Below are 22,231 nucleotides of genomic sequence, written 5' to 3'. Positions count from 1 at the left end.
ACAAATTATTTTATTTTTGCAAATTTAAAGATGGACTTGTTAGCAATTTTCTAAAAAAATAAAAAATAAAAAATCCAACTTTGCCAGAATATGTAATTTTGTCATCTGAAGAACTGTTTAAATGTCAATAAAATTTCACCACAGATCAGCCTGGTTTTCCCTCAGCCTTCCTAGAAGATCAGGCTGCCTAGAGAACACAGAAATCTACAATGCACAATTCATTCTGAAGGCATCAAAATGTTCTTGTGTATTCTATTTTGATAGAAGAATTAAACACTTTGTGTTCTTTTTGATGGTAAGAGGGAAATTAATGTCACTATCTTATTATATTTAGAAATATCACTACAGAGTAATTTAGGTTGGAAAGGAATTCTGAAAATCAGTCATCTAGTCTGTCTTGAAGTCAGGTCCAGTTGTACCAGATTGTTCAGGATTTTGTCCAGTTGAGTTCTGAGTATCTCCAAGGATGAAGATTTCACCACATCTCTAGGCAACCTATTGCAGTATTTGACCACTCTCACAGTAAAAACAGTTTTCCAGTAAAAGCAGTTTTCGTAATAGCCAAGTTTTCTAGTGCTCCAGCTTGTGTCCAATGCCTCTCACTCTATCACTGTGCACCTCTGAGAGGGGTTTGGCTCTGTGGTCTTTCTCTGTCATCCCACTAGGTAGTTGGAGACTGCAGTAAGTTCCCCCCTAAGCCCTGTATCCTTAAGGCTGAACAAGTCCTGTTATTTCAGCTTCCCCTTCTACATCAGGTGCCTCTGCCCTGGATCTTCTTGGTGAATCTCTGCTTGATGCACTTCAGTATGTCAATGTCTATATTGAACAAGCCTGAAATTGGATAAAACAATCCAGGTGTGGTCTCCCATGTGCCAAACAGAAGGGAAGGTTCACTTCCCACCATCTGCTGGCTATCATGTTGTTAATACCACCCAGGATGGGGCTGGCTGGCACATTGCTGACTCATGTTCAATTTCGTGTCCACTAGGAACTTCAGGCCTATTTCTGCCAAGCTGCCTTCCAGCCAGTACTGGCATTGCGGGTTATTCCATCCTAGATGTGGAATGGCAGTTGTGGAAATTCATGTTCTTGTTGACCCAATTTTGAGCCTGTTGAGGTCCTTTCAAGACTCTGCCCTGCAGTGTATAAAATACTTGCCCCAAATCTGGTACTGCCTATGAATTTGCTGAGGGAAGCTACTATCTGCCAGTTGGACTTTGCATTAATGATCACATTTCCGTGACCTTGGTGTGTCAGCCAATTTTCCACCCACTTTACAGCCCGTATCTCACCAATTTGTCTTTAAGGATACTATAGGAGAACCAATTGTGAAACTTAAGAATCCAACTAAAATCTTTCCTAAAATAGCTCAGTCCTAGATAATATAATTTATTAAATATTGGGTGATAAACACACAAACAGGATGTCTGGGAAGTTAAACTAGGGACTGTGAATCATATAAAATATCTAATACGAACTACAAAATTAGTACCTGCATATGGGGAGCAGTTTCACATGAAAGACATATTCATGATTTTATTCACATAAAAATCCAAGCTAGATAAAACCCTAGACTTCAGGAAACCAAAGTTTATTTAGGAATGTCTGTACAGATAGGTTTGTGAGCCCAAAGGTTTGTGTATTTTTTCCCCAGAGAAAACCAGTTAGTCTAGTAAAAGATATTACCTCTGTCTACACACTTGGTCTTCTCACTTACAGGATGATGATTTTAATCCTGCGATGTGCAATTGTTAGTTTTTTTACCTCACTCTCTTAAAATTAAGTTAAAAACATAAGAAACTGAAGCTTACCTGGAGGAAATAAGTATTGATATGCTTCAAACTGCTGTTTGGAAAATGAAGAAAAGTGTATATATGAATCATAAGCTTGATATAGCTCAGTTTTATATAGTAAATAATTACCAGGGTAGGAACAATGAATCAGTTGGAAGAGATATTGTTGAGGAGAAAGGAGGTAAAAAAAAAAAAAAAAGCTTCCTCTTAATGAAATCTGAGCAATATTTTCAGTGTACAGTCACTTAAACAGTAACATCTAGATTTACGTTGTATATAGAAACGTACCATAAGCAGTCAAAAGTGCTTTCAAATATTAGGGACCTTTTCTACAGTCTAAATAGATGGTGGAGTGGAATAATAAATAGACTGAGTTCTTGGAAGATGGGGCTTATTTTCATACAATTAAATATGGCAAGTTATCCCTTTCACCATTACATGCTACAGTACTTACACATCATGGTTATATTTCTGTTATTACACTGGTGTAACTAGACTAAAGCAAGTGTATCTAGCCCATTAACTATTAGTGGTGATAATTAAGATGTATTTTATTGCTTTTTTAGAATATTTTTAATGCCTCTTTGGTGGAACAAATGACATAAAATGACAAGCTGTATAAATCAAGGTGGATAAGAATTTTTTTTTCCACCTGACATAGATTTCCTTAATAGAAAGTAGGATATAGTCTGATGCTAACTCATGTATATTTTTTAATTGCTATGAACCAGAATAGTTACAAGAAATGTGGCATGAAACACAAGGTCCAAGAAAAACAATCTAAAAAAGCTGAAACATGCATTCATTTGAACAATCTGAGTAACACACCCTTTAACTGCCCAGGTTATAAATGTGTACAATATGCTAATGTTTATTTATCTTTTAAAAGTCATATATATGTTAGTAAAATAATTGCATGCATTATTAGCACACATTTTATTCACATGACAGATCTAAAAATTATTTTATGAAGCATAAGATCATTTGACAGGTATAAAAGAACAGTTAAAAACAGAACTGTTGTTTGCTTTTATGGTAAAAAGGGCATCCTCATGGTGACAATAACTTTCTTCAAAGAAAAGCTCCTCAAGGATTATTTTGAATAGTTTTGGAAAAATGCTATGGTGATGTTTTCTTCTGCAGTTTCTTGTACCATTCAGGTGCCTCTTTGTTTGTCTGCAAAATAAAGTTTGATTGTGAGACAGTGAAAGTCAGAAGAAAAACATGCAATCTTCACTAAAGACTCTTTCCTTCCTATGTAGCTCACAGGGATAAATGAGTTCTTCGCTTAAATGAAAATGAAAAAAAGATTATGCATTTGAGGTGGTTATTACTACATATTTGTATTAAAACTTCCCTATTTCTAGGTAATAAAACTAAGATTATACAGTAAGTAAATTATTTGCTTTAAAATATCCAGCACAATGAAAACATGCATCAACTGTGCCATAAATAGGCTTCATTTGAAACAGCAACATCTGACTTTCCCATTTGAGAAAAGAACAGAACTTAGTCAGGAGATCTTAGGTGTGCCATAACTGACCAACACTTCATGCAGAAATATAGTTCTTAAAAAGATAATTAAAAATAGAATAATTCAGCAGTTTTCTGACAGTGCAGAAAGCATTTTAATTGCAGAGAATTATCTGTGAGCAGCTTTCCTTGCCTTCATCATCCTACGGACTAGTGCTACATATTCAGCTCTTGTGGCAAATTCAGTGGTTGGTTTTGTAGAGAAATAAAACTAAAAAAGTGAAGGTGGAAAAAAGTAGGGACTGTTCTGCTCTCAGGTTTGGGTATAATCTCTTGTATTAGTGAGTACAGTCTCTTTTGTCTGTTTTCCCTAAAACTTGTCCCTTTCTAGTTCTGTTTTCTGTTTGCTCTGTATTAGTTCTCTCCTCTAAGGCTTAATAACCATCCAATTTAAAAACCAACTTTATTCAGCTGGCCTTGTCATGGGGGTTCTCATCACATTTTAATCTCCACCTTTCTCTTGTTTTGAAAATATTGGTTACAAAAATAAATCTGCTCTACTTGTGCAATCTTTTAAAATTCTAGAAATTGGCCTAAATTGTGAGGATTCTCACAGGACTACTAACATCTTTCCCCATGTAAGAAGAAACTTTGCCATCTGCCCATTTTTGGTTCTCTACCCCAAAGTGTAAAAAGACTAGATTTTTTCAAAGAGAAACTGCTCACAATTTCTAAATGTAAAATCGTTTTTCCCATATTCCTGCACCATTTCTATATTCCTAAGACAGGAACAGGTTAAGCACTGAAACCCTGGATAAACAACACAACCTAATTGTTAGCTGACATTTTGGCTGGTTTGGATCACTTCGTAGCTCTGTCAAAGACTGTTTTATCAGTTCCAAAAAGGATTGTGGATGAGACAACAGTGCATAATGCCTGTCTTTAGTCTCACTTACACTACCCAAACAAATTTTGAACCCCTAAAAACCCCCTCACATCACATCCAAGAGATGCAACCATTTCCTACATTTTGTATCATAAAAACAGTACCTAATGTGCTGCAATACAAATATAATATCATTTAAGATACTGAATTTTAAAGTCTCCACCAGGAAAAAAAGGAATAAATTTATATAGATGTTTATTTGGACCAAAATAGCACATATGCTATGAAGTGTAGATACGAAGAATCTACCTTAGAGAAGGGAAGCCTCAAGAAGTGTAAATAAGAGTCATGATTTGTTTTGTGATTCAGCATTGTAACTTGGCTCTCTTAAATTTATCAGTTCAGACACATTCATATCAGAAACTTTCAAATACTAGAGGCACTAAATCTGAGCAAGCCACTTGAAGTATTTAAAACCAAGCACATAGTTTCTAATGGAATAAAATAGGGTTTTAATATCCTTAGTAACACAAGTTCTATCAATACTGGGCATGTATGTTTTTAATATGTATTTAGATAGATACAGGCATGAATGTACATAAATATAAGTATACATAAATACACCTATTTCCTTACTTCTGCTCCTCAATATGGATACACACACACACACAACCTATACATGATCAGGGTAGGTTTAAAACTGTAAACATATTCTGTGGATCCCTTTGGCTATTAAAATGTTGCTAACCACTCTCAAATTGTAATATTACAATGGCATTTTTAAATGAAAAAAATCTAGTTTGCTGTGAACTTAAGATGTAGGAACTACTAAATAGCTAAATAACATCGCAAACTGTAATTTATCTTCTCAACATTGACCATTCCCATAAAGAGCTGCAAGTATTCAGCTGAATTAATTATCCATCTTCTCAAATGGATCCCACATTTTTCTTTTAAAAAAGTGAGTATACAAAAAAGCTGATGGCACTTACTCTTATCATAGTACTTACAAATAATGTTGGCTTAGGTGTAAACACATTTTCTTCTTCATGTTCTGGCAGCAGTTTTGCTGAAGAGTTGGATCTGTATTTTGCAGTTGCAATTTTTACATGAGTATGAGATTGAGGAAAGTTTTGTTCATAGCGTTTACCATGTAGACTAATTAGCATCTGCTTCATTGTGGCTAGTTCCTATAAAACCACAAAAGAAGAATTCTAAGTTATTCAGCAAAATTACATTTGAACCTATTAAATATTTATTTGTCAATACTAAATTTATATTCACCAAACTAAATGTGTAAGTGAGACAGTAAAGCTAACTGGCATAAACATATGCTTGCCATAATTAATATGATTACTAATGGAATACTACTATAAGTAAGAAAATAAAAAAAGGCATGTAGGATTTATACAAATCCCATTTTGTATTGCTTTCAGGCTGTAAAAGGGAACACTTATTGTGTAATAAGGAACCCACTCTTTTAACTTAAGCTTCTATTTAATTTGAAATCTTTTGAATTTGCTTTGTCAGGCCGAGGGAGTTAACAAATCTAATTTGAATACTTGTGACTAATTGTACTTTTAAGAGTGAGGTCTTACACAAAGTCATATAAATACATTACTAGAAATACAGGAAATACAAATGTGTTTTTATATCCAGATCAGCAAACAAAAATCAATGAAAAGCCTTAAGATGACAGAGAGCAAAAACGGGATCAGAGAGGAAAAGAAATGTTGTGAAAAATGGAAGTTCCAACATGGTAAAAGAAAAGCAAGACCATATAGAAATACAGACTTATTTGGATATCCTAATAATTTGCTTTGTAAACAATTTGGATTAATAAAAAAATAACCTTTTGTTACTACTTAGCTGAATAAACCAGATTATTCAAAATGTACAGTAGAGTGAAAAAGGAAAAAAACATATTTTGTGACTTTAACTGGACACATGTAGTCATCTTACATCACCTAGTGCCTAATGTTCTCTCCTCCAACATGTAATGGGTGTAATTACTATAAAATAAGTTACAGAATTTAAATCATTTATTATTGTTATTACTGTTGTTATTATTATTATTGTTATTATTATTATCATTGTTCTTCTAATTGGACTACTATAATTTAGAGCATTCATTACTGCAGAACTAAAACAGCGAGGTCAGTAGAAAAGCCTTTCAAAGTAAATTTTAAGACAATTTTACATTTTAAGTATTTATGTTTTTGTTTTCTTGCTTTTTACTCATGCTGTTGTCTTCAATAAGCGAGACTGTTAATGTATTAGCATTCTATACAATTAGCATTCTATCATCTCTCAGCCAGAACAGGGTAACTCATATTTATAGCTTAATGACAAACAGTTCTTACATCTTACCTATTTCTTAATACTTGCCAGAAAAATACATTGCTGCACATTCTATTTTCATTGCATTACTAGTAATGAGTTAAAAAAGCCTCTCAGCCTTTTGAAACATTCCTGCCATGTACCTTGTCTCTGTCCACTGCTGCCTTTCACACAAGGTACAAAGCCAAAAGAATAATGTTGTTGCCTTTAAATTGCCCCACACTAACTCAGTTACATGAATGGAAGTTACACTCCACAGACCAGCTTTATCTAGTGTACAAATTGTTCTTGTATCTCAGTCATTTAATATTAACTATTTGCATAATTCAGCCATGTGTGGTGGCATGTTGAAACAGCATGACTGCAGAGCAGCTGTTTAAAAGGACTGCATAGTTGATGCCAACATGTTTTTCAAAGTTGTAAACTCTGCAAAGATGTTGCCAAAGCGACACATAGACAGAATTTCTTGATGAAAATAACTCAAGCAAGTATACAGCAAATAATCCACCATCACTGGAGATTAAATTGTACATAAACAATGTTTTGACATTAACAAGTGCTGTTCCTATACTTAAACTGCATTATTCTGTGGACCAAAGAGTTGCACGTTTGAACAAGGCAAAATCCAAAAAACTCTCACACAGATTTATTTCAGAAATGGAGTTGAAACCTGAATGTAAGGTCAAATTCTCGTGTCAGGATCCACTTGGCAGTCTAAGGTCTTCTGTACTCCACAGAATCTGTCCTGTACTTGACAGCCCTGTCTGTTTTCAGACTCAGAATAGGTTCTGAAGAGTCAGCTCCCACATGAGCTTCCCTTGTGACAGGAGAATTCTCTAATGTGAAGCTATAGGAAGGAATGACAGGGAGTGGAGATGACAAATTACCCCACAATTAATACATTATTTTGGCATCCCAGCCAAATTTATCATGAGAATTTAGCTAAAGTTGCCTTAATATTTGTTCTAAAATCCTTCCACATGTAGTGAGAAAGACCTTAACAGACTTGGCAAAACAGCACAGGAAACACTGAATCCTGTAGAATCATCGGTATATGGACTGCTAAATAAGAAAATAAAATTGTCCCAACACATTTGCAAGAGACTTACTGTTTTCAACCAAGGAAATAATGAAAACAGTAAGTTCTTGTATTGACCTGCAATAATTTTATCTATGTCTTGAGATTTCTCTGCTTCTGAACACTATCTTAATTCTTAGCTCCACTTTTAAATTCTAAACAAAGAGTCCTTAGCACTACCTGCTACTGTTAGCATTTTACCATGATTCCATAATATTTTCCAATCCTAAAACTTGGCAAGCTGGTCTGTGGAGCTAGCAAAGAAAAAGGAGCTCTGGAGATTGTGCTTAGCATGTTTCAATGTTCACTTGAGAAAAAAAGGAAAAGTAGGTACAGGGCTCAAAATGGATGGGAATAATCTTATGTGTAGAAAGACATGCTACTTTCAGGATAAACTAAGTATAGAAGATGTGAAGAGATATGGATAGTTCACATTTTTACACATTTCTACCATGTCAAGTCCACAGTCCTACGTCCAGACAAAGCTGTGCAAACTGTTTACTTACAGTATTCACTTCAGTTACTCAGTGCATTATAGAAACTGTGTTGCTAAAGTTCCGCATGTCCCAGTTTCTCTGTGGAGGTATCTGGACCTTGCCATGCTGGCTCCTGGACATACGAGCAAGCTATGCTATGCAAGCTGTGTGTCATTCTGTTGAGGTTTCCAGGTCTGAGGGCTTTGTTTCTGGAGAGCCAGACAGTAATGCTTTTTGGGAGGACTAGGAGTACTAACACCTCTGAGTGGATTCACCCAGGTCGTCTCTGTGCTGGCTTTACAGCTTTGGTCTTGTAGTTCAACCACACGGAACACAAGCACCCACTCCCTGCATGTACAATATTTTGTGGGGAGAGCAGATACATGCAGAGCAGTTACATGGAAAACAAAGCAGTTATCAAGAAAAGGTGGGTTAAGATGAAACAAGGAAAAACTGAAGTATGCAGGTGGCACAAAAACACTGTTTATGTTCAAGGACTATCACCAATGCCAACAAGAATACTCTATTATTAAATATTTTGAAAGTCTGTCCACAGAAACCTGAAGAGTTTTTGTTCAGGATGCTAACCTGCTCTGTCTACTAGCACAAATGCCAAAAAAAACAAAGTAGTGAGCTGTGTGACACATTAAGTGGGATTTAACTCAGAACACCTACATTCATGTGTCTAAACTTAATTATCTACACATGAGCTAGGAACCTAATTTTCCACTGCAGACAGTGCAGCTTAGAAAGTGATTCAACTAATTGAGAAGTGCAGACCTATTGGTAAGTTGGCTGAACCATGTTGTAACACTAGCCATATTGACTAGGCTGGCATTGACTGTAAAGCAAAGTAAGATGCTTATCTCACTGCAAGACACCTCCATTTAGATACTTACATTTAGCTGTCATAATCTGAATCCAGTTGTCACCTCACTCTCCTTATCATTTACTTTTCTCAGCCTTCTACTTCACCTAAAACAACTTGCATCCTGAATAGCCCATGTGTAATCGTAATTCCCCTCACACACATATTTGAAGTATCAAATTGCTGTGTTAAAAAGAACCACATTTTCAGAACAGGCACTCAGAGAGATTGTCTACTCGTGTTAAGTTTCCCTGAACATACATAGGTTCATACTTTAGAACCATCTAACATCCTACACTCCACTTACTTATGCACATGTAATGAAGATTGCTCAAACTATAAAAGAATCATCGAAACTTCTGCACACATAACCAAAAGTAGCCAGAATTCAAAATAAGCAACTTGAATGAATGGACTGAGAACAATTGGAGTGATGTGGCAGGAGGTGAGGTAAGGGAGCATGTATTGTATTGTATTGTATTGTAAATAGTATCAGAAAAACTTACTTGTCTATTTCCATTATTTTTGATACTGTAATGTCCAACAACTGTAGTTAAAAATAGCAAAAGCAATTTTGTAGGCCAGTACACAAACAGAGACAGAAATATTTAGGTACTGACAGGGGATACGATAGGCACGATGATGTTTATTAAAGTGTTTTCTGTTTTGTGATTTTTCCCTCATACTACTTTGTTACTTTATTAGGCTGAATGCTATTAGTGCTGTTGTTGTGGAACTCTTACAGTCTGAAAAACTATATAACATAATAAAATCATCAAGCTTTAGAATGGTGTTAAAGGAACAAAACCAAAAAAGTGTCAATCATTTTTAAAAGGTAAAGTAAAAAGATAAAATAGTTGGAAGCGATCAGCTCATATTACTTGTATTTCAGAATATTCTGAGAGTCCTATGATGATGTTTGATCTTGAAGCAAGTAAAAATAAGTTATATTTAATTTAAAATTGTTTTAACCTGTTTGTTATGGATAATTGAAATAGAATCTAGAAAAACGGAGACTGAAGATCAGTTTGGGAATATGAATAAAATCTGATTCCTTTAACTAGCAATGCAACTAGAAGATAAAAGATGAGAAAATTTAAAAATAAGGCATGCAGCAATATAAACAATTTTCTTCTTACTGTCTCTGTCATGTAACTATAAGCAAAGCAAGAAAGAATCCTCTCTGTGCACTCAAAAGCTTGCAAAGGCACTTACCATTACGTATGTGTGTCTATAAATATAATAAATATGTAAATTTATATAAGCAGTTAAAATTATATACACTTATTTTCCACGCACTGGAAGCAGATGCAGAATCACAGTCTCATGAAAAAGCAACTGTTACAACACAATAATATTATAAAGGAACTTTACATAGATCAAACTGAACATCTGGACATAATTAGTAGGAGAAAACATCTACCTTTCTGGCCCAAAGGTAACTGATTCTGATGGTAAATGTAATGTTTTTTCATATCACTAAAAAGGGACTGGAACACTTGTCTTATGAGCAAAGGCTGAGACCTGGGGCTGTTTAATCTAGAGAAGAGAAGACTGAGACGGGATGTTATTAATGTATAGAAATATCTGAAGGGTGGGTACCAAGAAGGAGGGCCAATCTCTTTTCAATTGTGCCCTGACAAGGGGCAATGGATGCAAATTAGAACACAGGAAGTTCCACCTCAACATGAGGAAAAGCTACTGTTAGGGTTATGGAGAACTGGAGCAGGCTGCCCAGAGATGTTATGGAGTCTCTTTCTCTGGATGTGTTTCCATGTGGCCATCTCTCATCTGGATGCGTTTCTGTGTGACCTGCCTTAGGTGGTCCTGCTCTGGCAGGGGGGTTGGCCACAGAAAAGCTGCTAAATACTATGATCTTTAAAAGAGAAAACCAATTTCACTGACAAAACCAGAAAAAGCAGCTGAAGAAGGGATAAACACAGAGCTTTGCCTCCCTCAAAGATGCTGATCAAAACTTAAGGTCTCTCAGAATTTGAGTCAATCACTAAGATGATAATTTTAGATACATGTCCCTACCCTCAATCTGTCTTCTGTACTGTTGAAGCATGTATGTTCAAGACCTCCTTTGGAAAGCTTGCATTTTGTCACTTCAACTGCCATATGGTCGCAATGTGGTTAAATTATAACTCAAAATAAAAATATGTATCCAGTCTAGAGAAACTTGAGAGATTACAGCATTGTCAGGTCCAGCAACAGTTGACTGTACAGTCCTTTTTGCATAGAGGGGTGTACCGGACAAAAAATTGCTTCACGAGAGACTTGGTGCACTATACTTTGAATCCAGAGACTGGACTCTTCTTGTCATGGGAGCCAAATACTAGGTATGAGTTAAGCAACCTGGTGACTATTGTGGCTATATTAACTTCTAAAATAACAACAACAATAAAAACAATAGCTATAATAGAACATGCAAGTGAGGAAAGAAAGCCGTACTGCGATGAAAAACATGTTCGTGCTAAGTCAATGCAATCTGTCTTCACATGCATATATCCTCCCATCTAGGCAGCTATTGTAGTCTTCAAACAACAAGTCAGCACAGGGAAAAGCAGAGTTCATAAAATTAGGTTAGGGATATGTTAAAGAATATTGATTTGAGAAACCTAAGCCAGCCCTTAAGACAGCTATATCCATTTGGTAGTGTTTTGTAAACATATTTCAGAATGTTTTCACAGTCTCTCAAGAATGAAAAGTTCATGTTTGATATACAAATGCTCTTGGAAGGATTTAGAGGAAAGAAAATAATAAATTACTTCCTGTAACTCCTTCTTGAGAAAAAGAAGGCTGAAAAAAGGTAGGGCAGGGTGTTTCAGAAGGAAATGTCTTCACAGTTGTCTTTCTCAGGGTGTTCACTAGGGTCAAGCTTGATGGTCATTTAAGGTGAAGGTAAATAAAATCCTAAGGACATTGTTTTCTATGCAGTCTGCATACTTGGATCCCTCTTGGATTTCTACAGTGATTTTCTGTGAAAGTAAAGTTGTGTTAAAAATAGTCGTAACATTTACAGCTGATACTAAGATGGAGGGAGATCTTTGTAAGAAATCTAGTTGCAAGTTCTGCTTTGGAACATGTGACCAGATACTTGGTTGGATTTCCTCACACTGACCTTTAAGTATCTTCAGTAATATTACTTCAACATAGGCAAACTAGCTTGTCTGATTTCCTCTGTATAGCTGTTGGTGAGTAGTTCCTAGGTTACAATTAATTTTGCTGGTTTTAGCTGAGCATATCACAGAATCACACCATAATAGTGCCTGTTTTCTGACTACAAATCCTTAGATGATTTTAAGACATAAACATCTACACCACAAATTTTTATAATTAAGCAAGAGCCATCTCTGCTACTTTGTCACTTGACTTGACAAAAGACTTCTCAGATCACCTTTACACTAGTACTCTTTAACATCACTGGAGTTCCCCAGTTAAAATGAAGGTAAACAAATGAGCCTTCTGTACAGATTGTTGGCATAGAACATTAAGTCACTGACATATTTCTGGAGAATAGATCAGAGGACAGAAATAGAACCTGGCTCCACCTTTCCACAGGCATTGGAATGGGCTGCTCAGGGAGGTGGTGGAGTTGCCATCCCTGGAGGTGTTCAAGAAGCGTTGAGATGTGGCACTTCAGGATATAGTTTAGTGGCTGTGGTACCTGGATTATGGTTGGACTCGATGATCTTGAAGGTCTCTTCCAACCTTAATTATTCTATGATTCTATGAACATATGCAATGATTTGCATGCAGCACTCTGAAGAAAAAGTCTGAGTACTCTGACTTTGGACTGCCCTTAGAGAAAGGAGACAGAGATGTGTCATTGTCAAGCAAAGAGACTCTCCAACAAGAATAGTACTTAGAATGTCTCCTCTTTAGAAGTACAGACAATTCACACAAATAATTATTTTACCACTATTCTTCATGCGTTTTATTTCTACCAAGCTGCAGAAAGGCTATAGCCTATAGGCTGCAATTAATTATTTGCCTTCCTTTTTTGCCTGAAAGTTGAATAAAGATCAACACTATTAGCACAGAATTAACAACACTGGACATGAATATTAATGATGACAAAGTATGAAATAGCAGAAAGGTGCTACAGAAGCTTCAGTTTGATGTCACAGCAAAATGAAGCAATTATTGCCAGTCTATCCCACTGTTTTTAACTTCAGATGGAGGGGATGCAGTGGCACAAATGGTGAAAATTCAGCTTCAACAGTGTTCAACACTTTGGGCTTGTGCCTGTCAGGATCAGAACCTACAGAGCTTAAAGAAGATTTTAACAGCCACCTATGCAATTAATAAAACATCACAAGTCATGGTTTAATCCCTCATGTAAGGCAGAGTGTATTTGACATAGTTGCATCCTCAATTGCAGCTGTATTGGAAATATGAGAAGCAAGAATTCTGGTGTGAGGTTTGCACATATGGTCACCTTAGGCACATGGATACACATTGTAAAGCTGGAAACTGGAATACAGGACGAAATGTCCTGATCAAACAGATGAACCTGATAACTGGATGGTGGAAAGATGCCAGACCATATGCAGGATGTTGATAGCCTCTCTGCACTACACTTAATACAGGAGTTCTCCATATCCCAGCATATATAAAAACTTAAAATGAACTGACAGATCTGTGACTATACAGATCTACAAACTACTCCCAAATTTTATGGGGTGAATGCATTAGATCTGTGGCAATAATAAAATAGCCCAGTCATTGCAGTGAATAGCTTCTGTCTTTTTAGATAAGTAAAAATCTCTGCCTACTTCAGCTGTATCTTAAATCTGCTCTTAACAGTTAAGTCTTTCTAACTTCTTAAGAAAAACTGGAAATAATTAACCTCAGAATTCAGGACTGGCATGCCAAATTCTGAAAGTTTTTTTTTTCACTTTCTGTATTGAAGATCAGAAAGATACTTGCAATTACATCTAGGACTAAATCCCCAAATATTTTTCTCATCTGAGTCATTGTGACATTCATTTACTCAAATTCAAGTTTAATAAAAAGTTTGAGTAATTCTACTTACAGGAAACAGATGCTAAAAATGCTAATATGTCAAAACGGCCTTATTAGCATGAATAATAGTGGAGAAGTTCCTGTATTTTCTGAGAGGGTAACATTTCAGTTTCTTTCTCTCTTTTATATTTCTTACAGAGCATTTAAATTCAGTTTCCACCCTGTAATATTCAAATGCTACCATAAAGTGAACAAAAGAAATATTTCACACAGTGGGATAAGCAGCAGAATGTGATAGAAATATTCATAGCCAATACAGGAAAAATCAATCTAACAAAACATCAGTTACATGCTCAGAAAACCTGAACAATTTCAGACTGTTCAACAGGCAACAACTTCTTGTTTAAATGTTTATCACTTTTACTGATTCTGGCTCTCTCAAAACCATATAACTTAAAACACACATTCCATAATCCATAAATAAGTTGCATTTTGTCTGTGAACTTCCTATTTTTGAGAGCAAAAAATGTATGTATGTTTTTATTCTATTAACTGACACTACTAAACCCTGGGTTATTATAATGTTTTTTAAGATTCGAAAATAAAATATTAAATTGCTGTGTAGATATCACCATCTAGTACATAATTATTTAGTGTATATAACTGCAAATGGAAAGACAGTTCTTTAAAGAATATATATGAAAACTAGTAAGACATTCTGAGTAACACAGCTACAAGAACAGAATGAGTCTGCCCAGCTGTTAAACCCTTCTGCTTCCTAAATCCAGTGCTATTTGGAATTCAAGTTTTAGTAAAGCTTGACAGCAACAAAACAGATTTAAAAAAAAAAAAAAAAAAAAAGAGAAATACGGCTTAGGAGCATATTTTTCCTTGTAAAAAATGAGCCAGAAACTTCTCCACACTTGTTTAGCAATGTAAATGTCACTTTGTTTCTCCAAGCTTTAAGCCGAGAATAGCTGCGGGGTTTTACTTGTGATGCAGAAATGTCCCTGTAATCTACTCAGAAAACATGCAGAACATTAATAGAAACTAGAATCTTGGAACATAAACGTAGCGTAAGAAAAATGATAATTACTCTGTGGCTTAACATTTAAAAAGAGAGCTAAGCATTGTACATCAGCATTTATTTTTTTTTATAGAAAACAAGTTGCAGCACATAGATGAGCAGGAAGTCATTCACTTTAGAAACACAAATAATTTTGACATTATCATGTACAATCTTTTGCACAGAAAAGAAGGGAAAGAGGCAGAGCAAGAGATTGCTTGAAGGCACCTGTTACCAATCACTTCTTTTCAGTCCTGTCTTCCCAACCCCTGCAGATACCCCTTCCTTCCCCTCTCCCCCAACAAAGCAGTTTCTCTCCTTTTATCCACTAAGATTCCATCCCTGATTAAACACGTACTGCCCTCCCCCTTGTGACTCCAAAGCTTTTTATGAGCCTCTGAACTTCTCTCTACCTCTGTTTTTTGCAGATGGCAGCTGTTGCTACTCCCCAGGTTCCTAAACCAAATAAATGGTACTTTTTGTCCTAGGTTACTTCTAGTCAATCTTCTTCATCATAACTTAATTACAGCTAAGGATATTATTAGCCACCCTTTAAAGTATGACTAATAATTAAATGCTGAAAACTCATCTGGAATCCTCAAGGTCATTGCTGAGGTGAACTGTGAGCATAGAAAATTTAGCAGTGAGGGCTGTTCCCCAGGGGAATACAAAGGTGAGAAAGATAAACATGAGAATACAGGAGTAACTGGTCACAGTAAGGTACGGCACAGATACTTCACAAGACCTTGCTTCTCCTCAGAAGAGGAAAAGAAGAATAAAAGCACCTGTCTTTTCTTTCACTTTTGTAGGCCAGATAGTGGGGTAACTAGTAAGAAGTAACAGTGTTTTGTGCAGGATACTGCTGTGAGATGGATGTGTACACGCACTGGGACTGCTAGATTCTCAGACACTGGACACATTAAAATTTTGCAACAATGTCACAGAATTGTAAATGTTACTCATAATTCCTGAGTCCATGTTTAAGGTCTAACATCCATCAAGATTTATATGAATCCTTGAGAACCGTAGCTGGATCATTTATAGAAGCTCTTTGAAAAACTCATGGAGCCATTAACAAACTATGCATATCCTAATAGGACTAGTTAGTAGCTGTTCCCTCCTGCCTGATTAAATGGCCTCTCCAATCCTACACAAGCTTGGAAAATGCATTTGGCAACCATTTATTTAAAAGAAAAAAAAAAAAAAGTTAGATTTAGTACATTTTAAATATATAAAAATATCCATTCTACAGTTCAAATAAAAAAATAATTAGATTTAATTTTTAAGAGACTCCCAGGACTTTGGGGAGTGGCCTTTTTCAGGAAATGGATTAAAAAATGAATGTAAATGTAAAATCTCAGAACAATAGAAAGTGAAAATGATGTTTTTTTGTGAAACTACTTCCAAAACACAATAAATTCATACACGAGAAGATGATTTGGAGAGAAGAATTAACTTGTGTCTAATTAGGAAAAGTAAACAATAAGGAGATTTTGTGCTCAGGCTTTTGCACTGAAACATGTAAGGAAAGAAGAATTGCTGTGATTAAGATACTGCATTAGGACACATGAACTCTTAACCTCTACCACAAACTCCAGGGAGCATTGGCCAAACCACCATTTCTTTCACTGTGGTTGTTGCTTTTGCAAAACAGAGGTAGTGATACTTCTCTGCTTCAGCTTGTGAGGATAATATTAATGACATGTTCACTTACTGTGGTGAAGGTCAGGGAAATATTCAGTTGCTAAACAGGATTATTTTGACATATTGTTAAGAAACCGTGAAAATCAGGAAAGGGGGAAGAGATACACAGTAGTAAAAGCAAAACATTCAGTTTATTCATAAATGGTGAGTTATTTGGAAAGCTTCTGACATGCCAAAAAGAAAATAAGTTCACCATAACACTTAGGCAATTTTAATTTTAATATTTAATATAAGAATTTTAACCTGGTAGGCTATTCTCAGGATGAACAGCTCAAGAATAATTTTTTTATGCTTTAAAATGTTTTACAAAGAATAGCAGCTTGCAGTGGCTAAATAAATTTTAACCTGGTCTAGCTGAAGATTCATACCAATTCAGGTACACATATTTAGAAAGATTTAGCTCTCCATTCGAGTGACACAACAATTTACTGACATAAGCTAAGAGGATTTGAATAAACAAATAGCAGTCAAACTCCATGTGTCTGTATCCATTTAACTGATTGATATAAAATAAGTTTATTTAAACTGCATGTTTTCTACTTTGTTCCATAGCAGCTAGGCAGAGCCTGGCTTCTGGTTGCTAACTTCCCTTAAAGAGCTTTGGCACAGTAACACATGAATGTGTCAATAAGGCAGGTGACTAGTTAAGCAAGTTTACATTCTATCACTTGTATGCACAGCTGCTAATGCACCACAAGTGCACAGATGTGTAAAGGAGACAAAATATCAGCAGGTTTTCATATCTTTTTAACGAGTACATAATAATCATGTGCTGATAACTAATCATGTCTGCATAAACAACTGCATTATAGGAAATTAAGGAGTATTATAAACTGCAACATTTATGACATAAGTTTTACCCTTTTATTTCATACCACAATAGTTTCACAATATTAGTTTTACTTTTTATTGATTAAAAATCACTGTATTGCCAGATTGCATGGCACACAGGTGATTTCAAGCTGTTTAAAAAAGAAAGGTAGTGTAAATTAATTCCCTTATATTCATATAAACTGAAACTGAGCTTGGCACTTAGAGGAATACCTATTTAAAGCCTTTCAGTGGTGTCTCTTACACCACTGTCTCATTTGTTTCTTCTCATGCTTTCTAGAATACTTCTATTTAAAATATAAAAAGAACCCCTCCATTTGTTATACTTGCTGTGTTGTTTTTTTTCCAAAAAATCCCAATAAAGCATGAACTCCACATTAAAAATATAAACAACAGTTTATTTTCAAGATTTTAGAAGTCTACACTCTTCCCTTTGAATCGGAAAAGCTAAAATAAATAGATAAGAGATAACTGTGCACACAATTTGTTTTCTTGACTATGATACATCTGCATCTTGAGTATCTGAAGAAACAGTACAATGCACATCAAAGTGTAGCAAATTTATAACCTCTTAAATGCAACCTCAGAATATGATCGCTAAAATTCTTGCCAAGCATCTGAGTGCTGACAGACTGCCCTTCCAAGTTTTCATCTGAGGTTTGCAATCCAATGGATAAAGTCTAAAATTGCACTTCTGGCATTCCAAAATACTAACAACTGCATAGAGCATGAAAGGCAATGGAAATGCCAAGATCACAGAGCTCATGGTAATACTTGTTTTAGGTAAAGGTTGACTGTTGGAAGAGAAGGAAAAAACCCAAAACAGAACAGGTAAATGGAATCATGGATCAAGGCTAAAAAGATGTAGTGGATTCATCCCACTTCAGTGCTTAACAGAGACCTGTGCTTTGTTGCCTTCAAGTTACATATTTCTGTTATAAGCATAAAGGATAAAGTCTGGATGCAGATAAAGGATGGTCCAGAAGCTTGGTGTGCTATACTCCACAGTTTTGGACACAAAATGCCATTTTTTCACAGGTACGTAATATTGACATATAAATATTTTTACTTGCACTTTTCCTTGCTGGACCTTTTCCAAAGGTGATTTAAAATGCTAACCTAAGAGGCAGAAATTCAATTTTGTGGTTTTCTTTTTTTCTGGTCAGGTTATGTTTTTGTTTAGTTATCTGAATGGTCTCAGTGCAGCATTAGAGATGTGCCAGAGCTGATGCAAGAGGAGAAGAGAGGAGAACCAGGAGTAAAGAGGTACAGCAATTGCTATAGCTATTGGATCAACCCAGGCATAATGGATAATTTTATCTTGATTTATGTTTGATGAAACATGCTTCTTATGTGTGCTTCCCTGACTAGACAAAGAAACTAGGGCAACAAGGGTCCACATTTGGGGATGTAAGGTAAATGCTGAAGATAGAGTGGGAAGAATCAAGATCACAAGTAGTTTGGTTTTTTTTTGCATGTGTGTGGTTTGGTTATCCACAATTAATGATAGAGGGTCAAAAGTGTAAAGCTCAGCTGATTACAAAGGGCACACAGACTACAAATATTAATGCAAAAAAAATCTGGGTTTGAAATATCCTTTAAAAAAACCAACCAACCACTGTTTACTAGAAGGTTATTAATGGGAGATCCCATTGCTCCTCTAAACAATGTTTTATGCTCTTCTGACATATCTGGAAAAACAATTAAAAACTCTATCGGTTACTTTGACAGAACATACACAGCTTCTTAGTCTGAAATCAGCTGAAAAATTTGGCTGTACTAACTGTACTTGCTATCATGCATGGAGGGGTTTACAAATGGCATCACAATACTGGGTATCCTTCTCATAGCTCAAGGAGGGCAGCAGCACCATGAAGGCTTTATTCTGAACCCCTGTGAACAATCTCAGCACGATCCTGGATACTCATTGTTCATGGTCATGTCATTGAACTCCCTCTCAAAGCAAAGTTTGCTTTCATCCATAGGAAGAATATATGAATTTTTACTGTACCAGCCAATTCTCAATGATTTAAATGTGAAGCTAGATTAAAAAGTTTTCCACATTCGTTTACTAATTTATTCAGAAAAAAATGGGAATAGAAGGTCAAGAAACAATTAAGAATTTGGGCCAAGAATATAGCCTAAAAGAACCCCACAGCTTCACTTTTTCTTTTCCTGCATGGGTAAACCCAACATTCCTAGAATGTGTTTAATCAAATAATCAATTTTCAGTTTAATTTCCAGCAAAATATAATAAAAATAATTGAATTAGCTTAGTCTACATAATTGGAAATAATGAACTATTTTAGTACATTAATATCTAGTGTGATGTTTTTTCCTGTAAAAAAGGGCTCACATAAGAGCCCTATACGAAGTCTTCCAAGATTCAGACTTCAATATTTTACTGTTTTTCTTCCAAAATTAAAATACATGAAAAGGGAAGATTAATCTAAGTTCTTTATCTAAAAAAAGTGTATAAAATGCTATAATTACCTCCAAAGCAAACATTATTAATCCAGCTGATGTCACAAGGAGATAAAAATTTAAATACTCAACCCCTCAAACTCTTAGATTTCATTAAAAGGAGTTAATAGTCTGGGACCACACAGGCTGGAATACCTGAAGTCAAAATTGTATACTTATTGAAACATGTCCCTGTAAGACAGCGTTAACATTGGTTGGAGATTTTGCTTGTATTTTTAACATACCTAAGCTTCAATTTATGTTAACTTGGAATAACTTGGGTTTTATCTATACAAGAACTCTAATGTTTTGACTTGTAAACATGAGGGCAACCAGGTAATTCCTAATGAGACGTGACAGTTTCGTATGTGCAATGACTAAACAAGACTCATAGTAATCATATTACATGATAGCATGTACAGAACACCTAAGCCACATAATTAATATTTTTTTCAAATGGCATAAATCTGTACTTAACAGATTTCATGTTAATTTTATTTAAAAACACATACCTCATCTCAATGAAGTTAAGTCTTTACTAGCCCAAGATTAGAAAATTTGGCTATTTTTTCCATTAGCAGGGATAGTTACTATGAAATTGTCATGTTTCTGTATATTAATCTTTTTTATTAAGATGGCAAAAAAAATAGCTGAATACTAATTCACTGTAAACTAAGTTGTCCAAATATGTACAAAGATTTCAATATATGTGATAACTGCCTTTTAGAGAACTTCTTAAACTGTATGACTACAGGAAGAGATCTGCATTAAAGTAAAAAAAAAAAAAAAGGCTGAATTAGGAATAAACAGAAATGACAATATTTAAACATACACAGACATAGATTATTTTCATACATTTTCCAGAAACAACTTTCGCTTATTTCTGTATTTCTTAGGGGTTTTTTTGTGCATAGTACTGGCAACAGTGATAATTTTGAAAATACTTGCTCAGTTTCTTCAAGGGTATGAGGAAGATTCAAGATGAAGTCTGCTTCAGACTGAAGTATTTACATTCTTTTCTACAAACCCTGCCTCACTCAGCCTTGCTTGCATTGTTGATTTCTGTTTAAAAAGTAGTGAAATGACATAAAGCAAACTGCTGTGTACCAGGAATAGTTTATGGGGGAAGCCATAGGGGTGAAAGTTGTTTGGATGTAAACAATATTGCATAGCTTTGAGGTAGAAGTTTTATAGTTTTCTCACAAAACACTGATAAATTTTACTTTTATTTAACATTTTCTACTGATTTTCATCAGCTGCAATGCATGTTGGTTGATACGACACTACTAGAACTAGGCACCCAAGGCAAAATTGTTGTCAGTTATTCATTGAAATAAATAAACTACTTGAGAGCATAACCACTTGGCAGCAGTACCACTTGGGAGGGAAGGAGTAGGAACAGGAAATTTTGAAAGCAATTAATTTGCAATTAGTCTGCCAAGGGCCTATCATATTGGAAATTCAGAAAATTCAGTACATATTTATAAAATTAAGTCATGTTTCCTCAGAGTACTTTTCATGCCATTAATACTAAAATGATGATGCATTAATATAATGATAAGCTTTTAAATTATCTTGAAATGCTTTAAATGGTTTCTATTATGTTAACACAGACCAGTGGGTTTCATATAAACAAAAAAAACACCACAAATCAAAAGGAAAAAAGCAAACCTAAATACAAGCCAAAGTGAACATTTGCCTTGGTCTCTCTGTATATTTAAATTTGAAATTTAAATCAATGTGCATGCATATAGATATCAGAAATAAGAGCTATCAAATGTTTACTTCTGATAAACCTACAGATGATCCTGCAAGGTCAATGACATCTGCAGGTTACGCTAGGGAAGCATGTTCAGTTACTGTCTTCTGTAATTAAGCTACTTTAATCTCTATGCATGGAACTTCACAACCACTACAGTAAATTCAGAGAATGAAATGCAAAAACTACTCTAGGAGGAAAGTGCATCAGACAAATATGCAGTGTGATTCCGCATAGAAAGCAAACAACTTCAGAACCTGTTTTCTTTTTACTTTTATTTAAGATTATTATTTCACATTGGGAATCTGCACTCACCAACAGAATTAGTACACTTTTCACTTGAGGCTCACTTAGACTCAGCTGTTGGTGAAATTATTTTGGTTTGGTTCTAACAAAAAATGGTTTCGTACCTGGTCAGCAGAAATAAACTGGCTTGGACCAATTCATTGCATGGAGTTTAGTATACTGATCTAAGAAGGCAATTTGAGGGAAAAGTGATGGAAGGAGATGGAGGAGAAAAGTT

The 22,231-nt window shown here is 35.2% G+C and overlaps 1 protein-coding gene across 4 annotated transcripts in view; it reads right to left on the bottom strand.

Annotated features, from left to right (window-relative positions):
• Window positions 1-1,575: 1,575 nt before the first annotated feature.
• PIBF1 (progesterone immunomodulatory binding factor 1) overlaps window positions 1,576-22,231 on the bottom strand; it is a 113,706-nt gene continuing 93,050 nt past the window's right edge. For 3 of the 4 annotated variants that reach the window (XM_051638287.1, XM_051638278.1, XM_051638295.1), the window contains 2 exons: window positions 5,163-5,342; window positions 1,576-2,969 (listed from right to left, as the gene is read on the bottom strand). In XM_051638287.1, the coding sequence (XP_051494247.1) occupies window positions 2,913-2,969; window positions 5,163-5,342 (237 nt within the window). In that variant the 3' untranslated portion in view covers window positions 1,576-2,912. Of the gene's footprint in view, window positions 2,970-5,162; window positions 5,343-22,231 lie in introns of those variants that run through there. The other variant, XM_051638302.1, reaches the window with a different exon arrangement.

Source organism: Apus apus, chromosome 1 (genome assembly GCF_020740795.1).
Source record: "Apus apus isolate bApuApu2 chromosome 1, bApuApu2.pri.cur, whole genome shotgun sequence".
Classification (NCBI taxonomy): Eukaryota; Metazoa; Chordata; class Aves; order Apodiformes; family Apodidae; genus Apus; species Apus apus.
Note: the sequence above shows the minus strand (reverse complement) of the source record. Positions and strands in the feature narration are given on the sequence as shown.